The 20,253-nt window shown below is 36.1% G+C and overlaps 2 protein-coding genes across 4 annotated transcripts; both read left to right on the forward strand.

Annotated features, from left to right (window-relative positions):
- Positions 1-3,624: 3,624 nt before the first annotated feature.
- LOC110625274 (ARF guanine-nucleotide exchange factor GNOM) lies at positions 3,625-13,568 on the forward strand. 2 transcript variants are annotated; one of them, XM_043954456.1, is made up of 3 exons: positions 3,625-3,686; positions 8,245-9,079; positions 9,388-13,568. In XM_043954456.1, the coding sequence occupies exons 2-3, from the start codon at positions 8,345-8,347 to the stop codon at positions 13,060-13,062; spliced, it is 4,410 nt and encodes a 1,469-aa protein (XP_043810391.1). In that variant the 5' UTR covers positions 3,625-3,686; positions 8,245-8,344; the 3' UTR covers positions 13,063-13,568. The 2 variants fall into 2 exon arrangements, with proteins under 2 accessions (XP_043810391.1, XP_021626579.1); XM_021770887.2 differs by lacking the exon at positions 3,625-3,686 and adding an exon at positions 7,340-7,474.
- Positions 13,569-14,652: 1,084 nt separating this feature from the next.
- LOC110625285 (vesicle transport v-SNARE 12) lies at positions 14,653-19,154 on the forward strand. 2 transcript variants are annotated; one of them, XM_021770913.2, is made up of 5 exons: positions 14,653-14,906; positions 15,006-15,064; positions 15,158-15,346; positions 15,991-16,161; positions 18,784-19,154. In XM_021770913.2, the coding sequence occupies exons 1-5, from the start codon at positions 14,810-14,812 to the stop codon at positions 18,937-18,939; spliced, it is 672 nt and encodes a 223-aa protein (XP_021626605.1). In that variant the 5' UTR covers positions 14,653-14,809; the 3' UTR covers positions 18,940-19,154. The 2 variants fall into 2 exon arrangements, with proteins under 2 accessions (XP_021626605.1, XP_021626596.1); XM_021770904.2 differs by having other exon boundaries at positions 15,000-15,064; positions 18,784-19,082.
- Positions 19,155-20,253: the final 1,099 nt, after the last annotated feature.

The following is a 20,253-nucleotide window of genomic DNA, read 5'->3' on the forward strand; positions in this document are numbered from 1 at the left end:
AGTCATAATGTCTTGCTAGAGGCCACTTATGACTTATGGGCCTTGTGGGACTGGACCTATTGCCAATTAATGTGAGCCTATTGGGTCACACACAAAAGGACGTTGTTGATGTGCTATGACATATTAATGGGCTAAAAGCCCAAAGCCCATTAATATAATTAATAATAATAAAGTATTATTTTTATTAATCATTTATATAATTAATAATAATAAAGTGTTATTATTATTAATCATTAATACAATTAATAATAATATTTAAAAGATCTACAGTCTATCTGTAACTGTTACAGATAAAGGACTCTATCACATAAGATATTTGAGTATCTGTGAGATTGTGATAGTGAGTTATGAACACAACTCTTTTGAGAAAAGAGTTGTGGGAAAACAAAAGACTGAAACATATAAATACCCCTTCTACGAATTATAGAGATGATGTTAATTTTTGAAAAAAAAATTCAGTCTAACTATTGCAGATTGTGGAGCACATAATCTATCCATCTTTGAGAGAGCTAACACTCTAGAAGGATAGAAGTCGTTCATGTGGATACCATAGAGGGTGTTCGTTTGAAAAAGCAGCACCATCAGTTCGCCATTGTATCTTTTGGACGAGATTAACACGTTAGTCTCATATCCTTCTTATGAAATAAACGAAGCACTCGGATTCTGGAAAAGAAAATCCGAGATTTTATTTTTTCGCTGCGCAATTTGGGTTGCAATAATCTCGGGATTTTCCAACAGCACGATCTTAACAGGACCCGAGCACTCTGACTTCGGAAGATGGCTCGGAGGTCCGTGCTTGCTTACCGGTGGCCCCTCCAATCACGACGGTGGCCACAATTTGAAGGGGTTGGATGTCCAGAGGAGCAATCTCAGTATCTCCCTAGGGACCGCCCTCGACAGACTCGCTGATGATAATGGGCTCTTAAGAGGTCCACTCGGGGGTTGCCGAAGACTTGGCCAAGGTCGGCGTCTTACCGAGAGCGAAAGCCTTTGAGGCAGCAGAACGATAACCCCCAGTAGCAAGCGTCAGGGCTTGGGCAGAAGTAGGGGTAAGAGTCTGGCTCACAAAAGCAGGGGCGACAGCATGAAAGAACTCCCGGGTCACGTCTGCCACAGATTTGCTGGCTTTGAAGGCTTCCAGCGTAGCCTTCATATTCTTCCTGGACAAGTTGAAATTCTTCGGTAGCTTAAGGCTGTCCATGGGTGAAGAAGAAGCTGAAAAGAGAAAAACAAAACAAGTCAGAACTCAGAGTAATAGAGAAAAACACAATTAAAAAGGAAAGAGTAAGAAAGCAATCATTGACAATACTAGCTTCCCGACAGTCCCAGAGGTTGGACATGAACATGAACTTCTCGACGTCATACTTCTTCCGTACGAAGGTCAGTCGAAGAAGGTAGATCTGGTCCACCAGGGATAGCCGAGGAAGGTCATTGCAGCCTTGTGGGACTTCTCTCCAAGAGAGATCGACATCCCAACTGATCCTTGAGCTCTCCTTTAACTCGACCACCACAAAGGCTTCAGCCCAACCTTTTATTGAATCTTTGTACTCGGCAAAGATAGACAACCCTCCCCGGGGAATAAAGTAATAGAACCCATGATTAGCCTGAACAAGGCAAAAAAAAAAGTACAAAACAGAGCAATAGAGGGGGCAAAATCCCAGCACAGGCAGACGGATTTGAAAGAACACATAAAAAGAATGGAGTTTGAGGATAGCATGTGGGGTGTCACCCCGAAATGGGTAAAGGCTTCAATAAAAAATAGGGTAAAAGAGAAAGTCAGTCCAAAATCTCGTTATTTAACAAAGAAAATCAAGCTACGGCCTTACTGAGGGTCTATCAAGCCCACCGGATATGGGTTTGGAAGAACAACCCTCACGTTACAAAGAGGAGCCCTAACCCTATAGATGGAGGTATCGAGATACTCGCTGGAGAAGAAATTGAGAAGGGAAGAGGGAGTAATGGAGGATATCAAATCCATAACTTCGGGAATCCTAATGGAAGCCATGGGAAGAGTGAGACGTATCTCGGAGCAGAGATTGCGAACGCAAGAGAGAACGAAATGTCGAAAGCAAAGCAATAAGAAGAGTCGAGAGCAAAGTCGAGAAGACGAATTTGAAATGGGTAAAGGCAAAGAAAAGACGTTTTGATAGGATCCTCCCTAAGGCCGTGCGGTCATAATTGAGGTTTCAGGATTTACCCCCTCATTAATTATGGAATAACTAATGAGTAGATAAAGGGGCACTTGATGACCGCCGGGCCACTAGCATCCGGGCCGTAGTCGAACCCTTGTATGAGAGCCAGGCCCAACACCCATTAAAGCCCACTATGTAATATGATCCATTAGCACGCAACTCCGTCTCCAATTAAGCAGGCTGGGCTGACCGGGACCTAAGGCTACTCAAAAGGGGACCCAGCTTTTCTAACGCGATAGGCGAGTAGGAAAACAGGCCCAGCTATGTCACGACCCTAGCAGTGTGAGCGCCGGAAGGAAATTAAATGGTTGTCTGACAGTGGTGAGAAGATAGGTACGTTCGTACGTACGGCTCTATGAGATAGTGACAAGTGCACTGTAGTAAGGTGGCGGTTATGCGTCATTAAAGAATAAAGAAAAAAGAATAAAAGAGAAAAGTATGAACCATTCAGACGGAGTTTTTTCGTACACATAAAAACCACATCTCTTTTTAGATCTCAGATATCAATATACAATTATAAATTTAAAGATCAATTTTTAAATATATAAAATCTTACTTTTGAATAATCTTAATATTTAATGATTAATTTATAAAAATATAACAATTTACAAATTTATTATAAAAAATTTAATTATAATATTTGTCGAGAACTTTAGGAAACAATCCCTAAATTTTAGGGATATATTCTTAAATGATTATAATATTGATGGATAATTATAAAAATCTCAAATTAAATATAACATTTAAATACAATTATAAAGTTATAGATGGTTGTTTAATAATTATTTTAAATTATTTTATAAAATATATTTTTTAAAAAAATATTTTTCATATTTTTATTATTTAAAAATTCAAAAATTTAGGTAATAAAAAATATTTTTTAATAAAAAAATAGATCATTTAAAAAAAAAACCATTTTATCGGTTGAAAAGAAAAAAACATCTTTATTAAGACTTTATATAAAAATTTATTAACAAATTTTATTTTTTAAATTAAAATTAAATAATAAAAATATATTATTTTATTTACAAAAAATATTTTTCACAAAAAATATTTTTTAAATTCAAGCTATTTTCTAAAAAAAAATGAAATTTTAACTATTAAATTTATAAAAACTTATATTGAATGAGAAGCAAAAATAATATAAAATTTATTGTTTCAAATAAAATATAAAACTTAAATTTAAATATTAAACTGTAAATTTTATTAAATTTTAAAGATTTGATTATTGCATATTAAAAATATAAATAAATTTAACAGATACTTAACCGTGATGTTATAAGTAGAGAGTAACTTGTAATTAACCATAAGGACTAAATTGTATATTTTATTAAATTATACGTACTAAATTATAATTAAGTTATTTTTCCTTTTTTCTCTGCAGTGTCGCAACAAAGTCCTCCTTTGCTTTCCTCGCTGTGTCTCTCTTTCCCTCTGTGTCGCACAGAGATAGAGAGTTCATTCGCGGATCTCACTCTCTGGATCCACGCACAGGTAACCCATTGCTTTCTTATTTATTTCTTTATTATCTTTAATTTTTTTGGCATTTTGGTTCTTGGCATTGAACCCTTTGTTTGGTTCCCCAGAAATTTTCGACAAAGAAAATGTTTCTGAATCTTGTGATTCATGCAATTCTCTCCATTTTTTCGATAATTTTGGTTAATTGAAATCTGGATATTTCTTGTTAATTTTTGTTTCTGGGTTTTTATTGGATTTCTTTATATTCAAAAATAGTTTAAGTATACAAGTGAAAAATACACTGAGATGGAATACGTGAAAGCTATTAAACATCCACAGGTCGTCATACACAAAGTTCCAAGTCAGAAAACAGGAGAAAAACACAATAAATAGAAACAGAGACAAAGTGCACAAAAGAAAACAACTTTAGTGATTATTAAATGTGTTACAAAAGTTGCAGAAGAGGGAGAACCAGAATTAACTAAGTCGTTGAGGGTTTATCTTATGGTGTCTCCCCTCAAGTCCAGGAGGCAAATGAGGAGCACCTTGGGCAAAGGGTTGTCATTCTCTCCGTAGCGCACCTCCTCTCCATCAGAATCAACTTCTGGAGCTCGTAGGTCCACCAACGGAGTGGAGGGGGCATCCTTAGCCGACTTCAAGCCTGATTGTAGCTGGAGGCGAACATTTGGAAGGCCTCCTTATATATAGTTTCTTCATCTCCGCGGAGGCCTTATACTCCTCCAGTCGCGCCTCACAAGCCTGGGGTGGATGACATCTTTAAACTCGACAGAAGTCTTTATACTTCTGAAAAGTGCTCCTTGTAAGCTCGCTGGACCCTATCCTCTACAGCCCAGGCATCCTTCAATAGGAAGAACATCTCTCTTCCAAAACACTGATCTCTTGGCGAAATTATTGTTGCTGAAGGCGAGACTCCTCTGTTGTTGAAGGCGAGACTCCTCTGCTGCTGATGTCATGCCTTTCAAGTTCTCATGTGCTGTAACCTTGTTAGAATAACAGCACAAGCTGTAGCTTCATCGTGCTGGCCCAGGCTTCATCATGGCTGGCGTTAGGACCCTCCAAAGTAAATCCGCAACCCCTTTTTCTTTGCGCATGGGGGAGGCACAGTCTTAGCAGGACACGTTGCCGGTCCCGGCACTCTGACTTCGGAAGATGGCTCGGAGGTCCGTGCTTGCTTACCGGTGGCCCCTCCAATCACGACGGTGGCCACAATTTGAAGGGGTTGGATGTCCAGAGGAGCAATCTCAGTATCTCCCTAGGGACCGCCCTCGACAGACTCGCTGATGATAATGGGCTCTTAAGAGGTCCACTCGGGGGTTGCCGAAGACTTGGCCAATGTCGGCGTCTGGAGAGCGAAACCTCTGAGCAGCGATAATTCAGATGGGTTAAGGTGGGCAGAAGTAGGGGCAAGCCTCACTAAGCATCTTTGTACATGAAAAATCCCAATTGCCACAGATTTTCAGAAAGCAATCTTCCAAACCTTCATTCTTCCAAGCTTGACTTGTACATTGAAGAAGAAGCTGAAAAGAGAAAAACAAAACAAGTCAGAACTCCATAGAGAAAAACACAATTAGAAAGGTCAATCATTGACAATACTACGACAGTCCCAAGGTTGGACATGAACATGAACTCTCATCATACTTTTACGTAAAGGTCATGTTCAAGGGATTTCCACCAGGGATAGGGCAAAGTCACAAGCCTAAACCTCTACAAGAGAGATGACCCAACTGATCCTAGAAATAAATTACCACAACCTTGCCCAACCTTCCAAGCTCAACTCGGAAAGATACAAACCTGGGGGTAAAGGAAAGGGATAAGCCACAAGGAAAAAAAAAAGCAGAACAGCAAAGAACAGTTAAAATAGCATGTGTGTATGAAATGATCAAACAAAGACAATAAAAAATAGGGATAGAGAAAGTCACCAAAACCTTTTAACATAGAAAATCAAGCTACGGCCTTCTGAGGGTCTATCAAGACCTATGGGTTTATACAACCCTCACGTTACAAACTGAGCCCTAACCCTATAGATGGAGGTATCGAGATACTCGCTGGAGAAGAAATTGAGAAGGGAAGAGGGAGTAATGGAGGATATCAAATCCATAACTTCGGGAATCCTAATGGAAGCCATGGGAAGAGTGAGACGTATCTCGGAGCAGAGATTGCGAACGCAAGAGAGAACGAAATGTCGAAAGCAAAGCAATAAGAAGAGTCGAGAGCAAAGTCGAGAAGACGAATTTGAAATGGGTAAAGGCAAAGAAAAGACGTTTTGATAGGATCCTCCCTAAGGCCGTGCGGTCATAATTGAGGTTTCAGGATTTACCCCCTCATTAATTATGGAATAACTAATGAGTAGATAAAGGGGCACTTGATGACCGCCGGGCCACTAGCATCCGGGCCGTAGTCGAACCCTTGTATGAGAGCCAGGCCCAACACCCATTAAAGCCCACTATGTAATATGATCCATTAGCACGCAACTCCGTCTCCAATTAAGCAGGCTGGGCTGACCGGGACCTAAGGCTACTCAAAAGGGGACCCAGCTTTTCTAACGCGATAGGCGAGTAGGAAAACAGGCCCAGCTATGTCACGACCCTAGCAGTGTGAGCGCCGGAAGGAAATTAAATGGTTGTCTGACAGTGGTGAGAAGATAGGTACGTTCGTACGTACGGCTCTATGAGATAGTGACAAGTGCACTGTAGTAAGGTGGCGGTTATGCGTCATTAAAGAATAAAGAAAAAAGAATAAAAGAGAAAAGTATGAACCATTCAGACGGAGTTTTTTCGTACACATAAAAACCACATCTCTTTTTAGATCTCAGATATCAATATACAATTATAAATTTAAAGATCAATTTTTAAATATATAAAATCTTACTTTTGAATAATCTTAATATTTAATGATTAATTTATAAAAATATAACAATTTACAAATTTATTATAAAAAATTTAATTATAATATTTGTCGAGAACTTTAGGAAACAATCCCTAAATTTTAGGGATATATTCTTAAATGATTATAATATTGATGGATAATTATAAAAATCTCAAATTAAATATAACATTTAAATACAATTATAAAGTTATAGATGGTTGTTTAATAATTATTTTAAATTATTTTATAAAATATATTTTTTAAAAAAATATTTTTCATATTTTTATTATTTAAAAATTCAAAAATTTAGGTAATAAAAATATTTTTAATAAAAAATAGATCATTTAAAAAAAAAACCATTTTATCGGTTGAAAAGAAAAAAACATCTTTATTAAGACTTTATATAAAAATTTATTAACAAATTTTATTTTTTAAATTAAAATTAAATAATAAAAATATATTATTTTATTTACAAAAAATATTTTTCACAAAAAATATTTTTTAAATTCAAGCTATTTTCTAAAAAAAAATGAAATTTTAACTATTAAATTTATAAAAACTTATATTGAATGAGAAGCAAAAATAATATAAAATTTATTGTTTCAAATAAAATATAAAACTTAAATTTAAATATTAAACTGTAAATTTTATTAAATTTTAAAGATTTGATTATTGCATATTAAAAATATAAATAAATTTAACAGATACTTAACCGTGATGTTATAAGTAGAGAGTAACTTGTAATTAACCATAAGGACTAAATTGTATATTTTATTAAATTATACGTACTAAATTATAATTAAGTTATTTTTCCTTTTTTCTCTGCAGTGTCGCAACAAAGTCCTCCTTTGCTTTCCTCGCTGTGTCTCTCTTTCCCTCTGTGTCGCACAGAGATAGAGAGTTCATTCGCGGATCTCACTCTCTGGATCCACGCACAGGTAACCCATTGCTTTCTTATTTATTTCTTTATTATCTTTAATTTTTTTGGCATTTTGGTTCTTGGCATTGAACCCTTTGTTTGGTTCCCCAGAAATTTTCGACAAAGAAAATGTTTCTGAATCTTGTGATTCATGCAATTCTCTCCATTTTTTCGATAATTTTTGGTTAATTGAAATCTGGATTATTTCTTGTTAATTTTTGTTTCTTTCTGGGTTTTTATTGGATTTCTTTATACCTCTTTTGCTAGATCTTGTGTAGTCAGACTCTTAGTAGAGTGTGCAGTAATCCGTTGTTTCTTCTCTCTCCATTATCATATACAGTCAACGGGGTGTTATAGTCGCCTCTTGTGTGCATGAATGTGTGCAACTAACGCTTTATTTCTGAAAATTCTGATTGCAATTTTTTTATGTTATGCCTGATTTTGGGTTAGATTATTCAATTAGGGTTTTATAGCTACTCATTGATGATTTTAATTTTGTGGGTCAATCAAATTCTTGAAGAGGAAGGAGTGGAGAATGTCCTTCCAACTATTATATTTGAAATAATATATAATGTTTCCCTTTCCCCTAAAAGAAAATTTTTAAGTACATGAGAGATGATTACGTTGATTTGTGCTCTTTTAATAATTTAGAGTGCATGAGCTTCATGTTGATATGCGTGCTTACATTATATCATAGAGCAGCATCAGGGCAGACTTATTCTTCTTGGGCTGCTTTTGACTTGTTTATGGCTAATGAACATGTATTGATTGTTTTTTACAACCATGTAGTATGAAGGGTATGCTTCAGGCAAGTTATTTTGCCTCCTCCATTTAGCAAACTGGTAGACACTGATAGAAATTGGTTTGCGTACAAAGAATCTTCTACAAAATGGGTCGCTTAAAGCTGCAATCAGGAATTAAGGCAATTGAGGAAGAACCTGAAGACTGTGACTCTTCCTATTCTAACAAGGCTACTCTAGCATGCATGATTAATGCGGAGGTAGGTGCAGTATTGGCAGTCATGAGAAGAAATGTAAGATGGGGCGGACGATATATGTCAGGTGATGACCAGCTAGAGCACTCTTTGATTCAGTCTTTGAAGGCACTGAGGAAACAGATATTCTCATGGCAGCATCCTTGGCATACCATCAATCCTTCTGTGTATCTCCAACCATTTTTGGATGTTATTCGATCAGATGAAACTGGTGCTCCAATCACTGGGGTTGCTTTGTCATCTGTTTACAAGATTTTAACCCTTGATGTGATTGATCAAAACACTGTAAATGTTGAAGATGCTATGCACTTGGTAGTTGATGCAGTGACAAGTTGCCGATTTGAGGTGACTGATCCAGCGTCAGAAGAGGTGGTACTAATGAAGATTCTTCAGGTTCTTCTAGCTTGTATGAAAGGTAAAGCATCAGTCACACTTAGTAATCAGCATGTCTGTACCATAGTGAACACTTGTTTCCGTATAGTTCACCAAGCAGGAACTAAAGGCGAGTTATTACAGCGGATAGCTCGGCACACAATGCATGAACTTGTTAGGTGCATTTTTTCACACCTTCCAGATATTGAAAACACAGAGCATGCGCTGATTAATGGAGTCAGTCCTGCCAAACAGGAGGTACAATTGCACATTGTTCTTGTTCACAATTGCAAAAGCTTTTTCCTAATTATCTTTAACTCTGGTGCTTAGACAATTGGGTATAAATTCAAAAAGCAAATATAATGTCTTGATGTAATCTACTCTGACTTATTACGTGGGTCATAGTTTAGAGCTGATCTGTTAGTATCCTCCACCTCCTCCTTTAAAACTGTAATATTTTTGTCAAGCAATGAATAATCATATGTTTTTTTTTCTTCTGTGCCTATGTCATGGTTTTACTTTTTGTCTAATAACTCAAAATCTGTAGAACCTTCTTTCTTTTACAGATTGCTGGTCTAGATAATGATTACACCTTTGTGAGCAAACAAATAGAGAATGGCAGTTCTGAGTTAGAAGGGCAAACATCTTCTGTTAGCTATGGTTCGAGTGCTTCTACGGGTCTGGTGGCAACTGTAATGGAAGAAAGCACAATTGGAGGTAGTAGTGGAAAAGATGCCCTTCCATATGATTTGCAGCTCATGACAGAGCCATATGGTGTCCCTTGCATGGTGGAGATATTTCACTTCTTGTGTTCTTTATTAAATGTTGTTGAACATATGGGAATGGGCCCCAGATCTAATACAATAGCATTTGATGAAGATGTACCACTTTTTGCGTTGGGATTAATCAATTCAGCAATAGAATTGGGTGGTCCTTCTATTCATCGTCACCCCAGGTTGTTGAGTTTGATTCAGGATGAACTATTTCGTAATCTGATGCAGTTTGGCTTGTCAATGAGCCCGCTTATTCTCTCAATGGTTTGTAGTATTGTTCTTAACTTGTATCACCATCTGCGAAATGAACTCAAATTGCAGCTAGAGGCTTTCTTCTCTTGTGTCATTCTGAGGCTTGCACAGAGCAAATATGGTGCTTCATACCAACAGCAAGAGGTTGCTATGGAGGCTCTTGTAGACTTCTGCAGGCAGAAAACATTTATGGTTGAGATGTATGCTAATTTGGATTGTGACATAACATGCAGTAATGTATTTGAAGAACTAGCTAATTTGTTGTCAAAGAGTGCATTTCCAGTGAACTGCCCGCTGTCTGCAATGCATATTCTTGCTTTGGATGGTCTCATAGCTGTTATTCAGGGGATGGCTGAAAGGATTGGCAATGGATCATTTAATTCAGAACAGGCACCGGTGAACCTTGAGGAGTATACACCATTCTGGATGGTGAAGTGTGACAACTACAGTGATCCTAATCATTGGGTTCCCTTTGTCCGGCGGAGAAAGTATATTAAGAGAAGATTGATGATTGGAGCTGATCACTTTAATCGTGACCCGAAGAAAGGCCTAGAATTTCTCCAAGGAACACACCTCTTACCTGACAAACTTGACCCTCAAAGTGTGGCCTGCTTTTTCAGGTATACTGCTGGGTTAGATAAGAACCTTGTTGGTGATTTCCTGGGAAATCATGATGAGTTTTGTGTTCAAGTACTTCATGAATTTGCTGGGACATTTGATTTCCAGGGCATGAATTTGGACACTGCTCTGCGGTTGTTCTTGGAAACTTTTAGGTTGCCTGGAGAATCTCAAAAAATACAGAGGGTGCTTGAGGCATTTTCAGAGAGATACTATGAGCAATCACCGCAGATCCTAGCTAACAAGGATGCTGCTCTTTTGTTATCTTATTCTCTCATAATGCTCAACACAGATCAGCATAATGTGCAGGTGAAGAAAAAGATGACAGAGGAGGACTTTATCCGGAATAATAGGCACATCAATGGAGGCAATGACTTGCCTCGAGAGTTCCTGTCAGAACTATACCACTCCATTTGCAAGAATGAGATACGCACAACTCCAGAACAAGGAGCTGGTTTCCCTGAAATGACACCTAGTCGTTGGATTGATTTAATGCTCAAATCCAAGAAAACTGCACCATTTATTGTGTCGGATTCAAAAGCTTACCTTGACCATGATATGTTTGCTATAATGTCAGGTCCCACGATTGCTGCTATCTCTGTTGTGTTTGATCATGCGGAACATGAGGATGTTTACCAGACATGTATTGATGGATTCTTAGCTGTTGCAAAAATATCTGCCTGTCATCATCTTGAAGATGTACTGGATGATCTAGTTGTGTCTCTATGTAAGTTCACAACCCTCTTGAATCCATCATTGCTTGAAGAACCTGTTCTAGCCTTTGGTGATGACCCAAAAGCCAGGATGGCGACTGTGACTGTTTTTACCATTGCAAATAGGTATGGTGATTATATTCGCACTGGTTGGAGAAATATTCTGGATTGCATTCTAAGGTTGCACAAACTTGGTCTTCTACCGGCACGTGTAGCCAGTGATGCTGCTGATGAATCTGAGGTTTCTGCTGACCCTGGTCATGGGAAACCTATCTCAAATTCTCTGTCTTCAGCTCATGTGCAATCCATGGGAACTCCAAGAAGATCTTCTGGATTGATGGGTCGGTTTAGTCAGCTCTTATCCCTTGACACTGAGGAGCCAAGATCACAACCCACTGAACAACAACTAGCTGCTCACCAACGCACGCTTCAGACTATCCAAAAATGCCATGTTGACAGCATATTTACTGAGAGTAAGTTCTTGCAAGCTGAATCTTTGTTACAGCTTGCTCGAGCGCTTATCTGGGCAGCAGGCCGTCCCCAGAAAGGGAACAGCTCTCCAGAGGATGAAGATACTGCAGTTTTCTGTCTGGAGTTGCTGATTGCAATTACTCTGAACAACCGGGACAGGATAGTGTTATTGTGGCAGGGTGTTTATGAGCACATAGCTAATATTGTTCAATCAACTGTAATGCCTTGTGCCTTAGTAGAGAAGGCTGTGTTTGGACTCCTCCGGATTTGCCAGCGGCTGCTGCCTTACAAAGAAAACCTGGCTGATGAACTTTTGAGGTCATTGCAACTTGTTTTGAAACTTGATGCCCGTGTTGCTGATGCTTACTGTGAACAAATTACACAAGAAGTCAGTCGCCTTGTGAAAGCTAATGCTACCCATATCAGATCTCTGATGGGGTGGCGTACAATTACTTCACTACTTTCCATCACAGCTCGGCATCCTGAAGCTTCTGAAGCTGGATTTGATGCGTTGTTGTTCATTATGAGTGATGGAGCTCACTTGGTACCTGCCAATTTCGTCCTCTGTGTTGATGCAGCCAGGCAGTTTGCAGAGTCTCGTGTGGCACAGTCTGAAAGGTCTGTGCGTGCACTAGATCTAATGGCAGGCTCTGTTGATTTTTTAACTCGGTGGTCTCATGAGGCTAAGGAAACAATGGCGGAGGAGGAAGCTGCAAAGTTGTCACAGGATATTGGGGAGATGTGGCTGAGGGTTGTGCAGGGATTAAGAAAAGTTTGTTTGGATCAGAGAGAGGATGTTAGGAACCATGCCCTTTTATCATTGCAAAAGTGCTTGAGAGGAGTGGAGGGGATCAATCTGCCACATGGTTTGTGGTTACAGTGTTTTGATCTGGTAATTTTTACAATGCTTGATGACTTGCTTGAAATTGCTCAGGGACACTCTCAAAAGGATTACAGAAACATGGAGGGCACTCTAATTATTGCTGTAAAGCTCCTTTCAAAAGTGTTTTTACAGTTACTGCATGACCTTGCTCAGTTAACTACTTTCTGTAAATTATGGCTGGGGGTGCTCAGTCGAATGGAAAAATATCTGAAAGTTAAAGTAAGAGGGAAGAAGAGTGAGAAACTCCAGGAAGTAGTGCCTGAGCTTCTTAAGAACACCTTGTTAGTGATGAAGGCTAAGGGAGTACTGGTACAGAGAAGTGCCTTAGGTGGGGATAGCTTGTGGGAGCTAACATGGCTACATGTGAATAACATTGCTCCATCTTTACAATCTGAGGTGTTCCCTGATCAAGACTGGGAGCAGTCAGAGCATAAGCCAGCCGAAACAGTTGGGAATCTGGTGTTGGATGAAACAGGTTCTGTTCCTTCAAATGGATCAGTAGCTTCTGAAGGTTCTGGCGCTGGAGGTTAATATTTACAGTGTACCATCATCCTGTATTATGTTTTCTCTGACGCACATAGCTGAGATTTCATGTCCGATTGCCAGAATTAACTGGGATAGTGGTAGATATTGAGGTAAGTCTTGGTATGATCTCATGCTATTTTTCCCAAGTTGCACAGAAGAGATTAGCCAACATGGTATATGTCTTTTGTTTAGAGATATGAATTTGTGGCCTTATATCCCTCTTCTTGTATTAATGCTTCTTATCTCTGCTTCAATTTCATCTGGCAGAGTTTGTTGTCATTACCAAAATGTGGAGTTCCCTGAAGATGTTATGTAATTCTCTGCAGGATCATCATGTAGGATGTTTCTGCAGGTGAATGATTCTACCCTTGTGATTTTGTATTTTGAAAATTTGGAAGGGAAGAATTGCCTCATCTGCCTTGTAGGATATTTAATCCTATAATTTGTATTGGCTTGCTCAGTAATGTACAGAACTACAAATTTTGGACTTCTATCTTAATTAGGTTTCCTAAGCATGATATTGAAGAGCACTATTTTGTCTGGAGATATCCCCAAGTCATTTGACTTGGAAAAAAAATGCTTTATGGTAAAAATAAAATAAAAAGTCTTATCTTTTATATATTTTCTTTTACCCTTCATTTTGTGAAAAACAAATAAATTTTTGTAAAATTATGTAAAATTTCAATTTCTTTTAAATGAAAATTTTTTAATTTAAAAATAATTGAATTTTTTTTATTAGAAAAGATATCAATTAAATTGAATTTTTATAAAATTTTTAACTCCATATTTACCGCTCACAACATTATTCCATAAGTTTAATTGGTTTTAAATATCCTTGATGTATCAATTGATTAAGATGACAAATCTTGTTTTTAAATAGAAATTTTACATAACTATAATTTTTTTTTAATAAAAATAGTTGTAAATATAGGTCAATTGGAAAATGTCAGATACTGTTATTTTTCAAAAGCTCACTAAAAATCCCTTGAATTTTGATCCTGTTATACTTTTTTCCCTCTATCCATTAAGCTGTTAATACTAAAGAAGAAAACCTATTTAGAACAAAAGTGTTTAAATGTATATTTTTTTTAAATAGATAAATAAAAGTATTAGTGTAAAAAAAGTAAATAGATAATAATTTTAGAATAATAAAAAAAGAAAAATAAAAATTATATAACGAATATTATTTAATATAAGTTTGACTACTGAAATATGTTAAAATATATTTAATAATAAGTTTGACTAATGAAATATGTTAAAAATACATTTAGAAAATAGACAAAATGCATTAAAGCTAATGACCGAAATAATTGTTTTAAAAAAATTATGAGTTTTTGAAAATATAAAAATTAATTTATTAATAATACAATACTATTAACTTTTTGTAAATCACAAAAAAAAAAAAAAGATATCTTTTACAGTTGATTGTTTGCCCCTCTTAGCTTCAAATATTATATGGCATACTCCACTTTATATTGCAAAATCCGTTAAAAGAAATTGCAAAACGGGCTAAAGACTTTAACAAAAACTACAAGAACATAAACGCACCGTTTTACCGGATGAGAAAGTAATAAAATACCGTCGTCAGCCTGAAGTCAAATAGAAGAATGCAGCTGCCAGAAGTCATCTATTTCTAAGAATTTACGATTCCGTCGGCTGTCATTTTAAATCCTTTCGTTTCTCTCCCTACTCGCTTGCCTTCTCTCCTGTAATAGACCAATCTTCTCTTCTGTTCTCTTCTTGCTCAGCAGTCATGAGTGATGTCTTCGAAGGATACGAGCGCCAGTACTGCGAGCTCTCTGCAAATCTCTCCCGTAAATGCAACTCCATTTTTATGCTTCCTGATGGAGGTAATGATTCCTAATCATAACCATTGATTTTCCATTTCCTTCTAGATAATTGTAATTGATTGTTACTTTTCGTTAATCTTGTGGAAAAAAAAGTTGCAGAGGAGAAGAAGGAGAAGATCTCGGAGATAGAATCTGGATTGGAAGATTGTGATGCTTTGGTGCGGTTTTGAAGATCTTGTTTCTTTATTTTGCTTTTCTTCTTTTTTTTTTTTGGAGTTTTTAGGTTTAATGTTTGGTTTTATTTTGGTTAGATTCGGAAAATGGACCTTGAGGCTAGGAGTTTGCAGCCGAATGTGAAGGCTATGCTTCTAGCCAAATTAAGGGAATATAAGTCTGATCTAAATAAGTTAAAGAGGGAATTTAAGAGAATAACGTCTGGTAATGCTGATCATGCTGCCCGTGAAGAGTTGTTGGAGGCTGGAATGGCGGATGTGCACGCGGTAATATATATCATTTGTTTTTATCGTGTGATCCCCTTGATTTAATCTCTTAGTATGTAATTTTAGAAAAAAAAATTATCTCAATCTCTAATTGCGTCCTACTGAACATGCCTTTGGTTGCTTTGTAGTTACCAGTGTATAGCTTTCTGCTAAATTTCATTATGTACTTTTTTTGGCCCCTGGGGGAATTTATCACTTGTTCCTTCTGCTGCTATTGTTGAGGCTGTATTGATTTGTTGCTCGGCAAGGGATCTTTGTAGCCGGATTAGCTTCCTGGTCACTGAAATTTTTTGGGTTAAGGAAAAGTTAAAAACGGTGCCAACAGCTTTATTTTATTTTATTTTATTTTTTTATTGAACAAGCTGCTTTAGTTTTTCTTTATTGAATTTAAATGACTGAATGTACTCTAGTATGGAGTACAGGAGTAAACACAAGTTTAGTTGAGTTCTAACGGTGAATACTGCTTTCACAAATCCTCAACTTACATGTTAACCTTTTTATTGTCTTTGGCATTTATCATTTGGTTTCATTCATGTGCAGATTGCCAGGCATGTTTGATGCTTTGGTTCTTTGAACAATTTACAAGTGAGATTTGTAGTTTATTTGGTGGTGAAATTTTTACTAATTGGTCAATGATGTTACAGGTTTCTGCAGATCAGCGAGAAAGATTGTCTATGTCAGTAGAAAGATTAAACCAGTCTGGAGACAGGATTAAGGAGAGTAGAAGAACAATGCTGGAGACAGAGGAACTTGGTGTTTCAATTCTCGAAGATTTGCATCAGCAGCGCCAAACTCTCCTACATGCTCATAATAAGGTATTCTCTCTCTCTCTCTCTCTCCCTCCCTCTCCCTCTCTCTTTCTCTCTCTCCACCCACCCCCACCCTCCGGGTGGGGATGGGCAGAGTTTGATGTGGAAGGGGTGTTTGTGGCGATGGGGATGGCCAGAGTTTGATGTGGAAGGGGTGTTTGTGGCGATGTCATTTGTTGAGTTGATGCTCAATTTTTTTCTACTTAATATTCTTGTGTCCAGGTCTTGAGTTCTGTTGGTTACTGTTATGTCTATCATCAATTGTGTATGTTCTCTGACAGCTTTCACAATTCTTCAATTGGCAAGTTACTAATTTGTGAACTAACAAAGTAGAAGACTAGAAGTAGCAGATTGTTGTATAAGTTGTTAGCTGACAGGCCACATATTGCTAAAAATATAGCCCATATAACATCGCCAATAATGGGATTCGTTTGTGTAACTGTGATTGCATGTCATGGAATTAAGCATCATTCAGTAAGATATTCTTGTTAAAAAAATGCTAAAATGTAGGAGATAATAAAATTTTATCAAAAGCATAATGAATTATTTTTATATTAAAATGACGAGGTATAATTATTGACTAGATGCTAAAAAATGATTTTTTTTTTTTTTTCTAATGAGGAAATGAGCTCTATATATTGTCCAGATCAGTTTTTGAACATTACAAAAGATAAACAATTATTGCTTTTATTATAATTATTATAAAATATTAAATTAACTGATGTTATATATATTGGATCAAACACAGAGATCCTATCAACTAATTAATTTTTCTACCATTTGAGAAGATAATATAGAATAATAAAAAAACAATTAAGGTCCCATAAAGATATTGGTGCATTAGAAATTATTATGAATTTGAATTCTATACTTAAGTGGAAAATTGTAAAATTTAGTGCAATCTTAATTTAAACGCAGTGTCATTTGATATTCACATTTATTTAAATAGAGCATAAAATTATTTTATTTATGTATATAAGCTAATTTAAGAAAGTTCAGCAAAATTGTAACTACCCACCGTATTTGCCAAGTCCAAAAATGATAGCAAATATATGAAAGACTTGTGTCTGATTGAAAAACAAACCTAAGAAAGTGGGATCAATTATAACCCATGTAAAAAGTACTGGTTTGCAATGCAAATTGGACAAATTGAAATACCAAATTATCTTTCTTAAGCAACCGAAGGAATTATCTAGCTACATTAAAATAAATCTATTTGGCCCCATTGCTTTTCAAATTTCAATAAGTAAACATAAACACCAGACAAGAACAGAAACAAATCCATATTATAGTTTGCATATTTCAGGAACTGAAATAAATCAAGCATAGATCTTCAGATTTCAAACAAATCCAACATTACATATCATAATAAAATTTTCAATATCATCCTCAAAATAACAACTAAATAACCAACATAAATCATAAAGATGAGAATAAAATAAATTACAAATCAAAAGTCAAGCATGTCATCAGTGTGAGTTGAGTCTGGTACAACTAGACTTGAGATTGGCACTGGGTTAAGTTGACTTTGGTATAAGCAGATTGGCGTCAAGGTAAACTGATGTTTGAACAATTAAGCCATCAAGGTAACTAGAGCACACATGAGTGCAATTTGTGTTTTTTCTTCTTCTTTTTTTTTTTCTTTGGGGGGGGGGGGGGGGGTTGTGTGGGTGGGTTGGGGGATGCTAGTGGCTCCAATTGAGAAAGTTGGTGGCACTTGCCCTCACTGGATGAAGGGAGAAGCAGGAGAAAAAGGGGAGGGGGGGGGTTGGTGGGTGGGTTGGGGGATGCTAGTGGCTCCAAATGAGAAAGTTGGTGGCACTTGCCCTCACTGGATGAAGGGAGAAGCAGGAGAAAAAGAGGAGGAGGAGGAGGCTGTGATGGACTAATTGGTAGGGCAGCAGAAGACGCAAAATTAGTTCAGTTCGGTTAATATCTTTCTTCTTTTTGTTACCTAAATAACCGAATATAAAAGTTGAAATTTTTCAAAAATAAAATTGAAACCAAACGATATCTCAAAAAATTGACTAGGAAAGTGAATTAGATAGGATCAGGGTTTTTTTACTGAAATTTGCTCACCTCTAGTGGAAAGGGCCCATCAAAGTAGATATTTACTAATTTATCCCTAGAGGGTAACCAAATGCCAACATAACATACATTACCCCTAAACATTACAGCATATTCTTAGGTATAAGAAAGAAAAAGAGTTATTAAGTGGCAAAAGATTCATGAAGTGGCATTAGAAAAGCAGGAAAGGAATCAAGTAGTCAGCTGAAGAAGTTATGTTGTTGTCAAGAAGCTGAGTTAGTTACTAGCAGTTGTTGAGTCTGCTTTATAACACAGATATCATCTCTTGTATTGACATTCCAAGAATTATCAATATTAATCAAGCTTTCTTTCTTCTATCACTCTTTCTCTCTAATTTTTCTACTCTGCACTTCTCCCCTTTCTTCTATTTCTCTCCCTTTCCTCTCTTTCTGACTTGTTAGGATTTCAATCCTTAACACATATCCTCCTTAACACATATCCTTGATTAGGTCCCAGCCAAAGCACTATTCATATCACTATTTAATCCACTGTTGAATAGTCTTATTAAATTCATTTCCTTATATATTTACCATTTTTCAGCTTCATGGAGTAGATGATGCCATTGACAAAAGTAAGAAAGTCTTGTCATCGATGTCAAGAAGAATAACCAGAAACAAGTGGATCGTTGGCTCAGTGATCGCTGCTCTTGTGATTGCAATCATCATTATTATTTCATTTAAGATTTCACATCACTAACAAACACTTGGAATGATTTGATACCTGCTATACTTTGTCATGTGTATTTTTGTATATATTGTTACTTTCATCCTCAAAGCATCTGCTATATGCTGTTGATGCTGCCTTTGAAATCGCATATGTTTGCCATTGTTTTGCTTTTCTATAATTTGTGCTGCTATTTCTGGTCAATAAAGAAAATAATAAAAAAGAACTCCCGATTTGAGAATTTTGTAGATTGACACATGCCACAGCTGATGAAATGGCAGGTTCATCCTCTTCTTTTCGTTCTGTTAACGACCTTCATACTGGCATGTGAAGGTAAGGCCAAGTATTTGAGAGTATATATATAACGCGTGAGTTCATTTAAATATGCTGTTGACATCATTCTTATATTTGAAGACAGTTTATTTCTGGACGAAGTACATCAAATCTATGTTCTTTTTTTTAATTAAAGGAGAAAAAAGAAAGAAAGAAAGAGAACCCTTTGTCTCAGATGTTTCAGACATCAATTTGACAACTCTTTCTCCAAATTTCATGCGAGGACTGAGGAGCAAGGAGTGAGGTTAGCATGTGCTGTTTCATTCCAACATTTTTTTTTTGTTGGTGATGTCTAATTTTGTCTAAAATTGAGTTTTTAGCTCAATTTCCTTAACATTTTTTATTTGATTAAGTTGTGGCCCATTCGTGGAAAAAAAATATAATTAGTTTTTAAATTTTTATATTTTAATACTAAAATTATTTGTTAGAATAAAATAAATTACTAATTTAATAATAAAATAAATAAATTCAATATTGAAATAATAAATTAATGAATTACAATATTAAAATTATAATAAATAATTTTTAATATTAAAATATAAATTTAATATTTTGTTATTAAAAAAATATGAAAAATTATTATTTCTCTTTTTGACAAAAGTGGCTAATTTGATTTAAAATCAAAAGGTTTGAAAAATTGGACGTAAAATGTTGGAGATGTGTTCAAGTTCGAAAATGAAAGTGAGATTTCTTCTCTAAATCGAACGCCCCTAATTGTTGGTCGTTCATCTTTGTCTTTAAATTCTAAAATACTATAAAAATTTATTAAACTTCCATTTTGTTCCATAAAAGTCTCTTTCGAGATGTAATGCTATATTTATAGGTTAATGGTGAAAAAATTACTGCCTAATAGATTTTTTTTTTTTAAAAGAAAATTTTCATTTTTCTCCCATTCAATTTAATTTATAGAGAATTACACCTGATATCTCAAAGGTTTGCCATCATTTTTTATTTTATTTCTGATATTCAAACATGGGAAAATTCACACTCCAAACATCAGAAATTACATCACAA

This window comes from Manihot esculenta, chromosome 1 (assembly GCF_001659605.2).
Source record: "Manihot esculenta cultivar AM560-2 chromosome 1, M.esculenta_v8, whole genome shotgun sequence".
Lineage (NCBI taxonomy): Eukaryota > Viridiplantae > Streptophyta > Magnoliopsida > Malpighiales > Euphorbiaceae > Manihot > Manihot esculenta.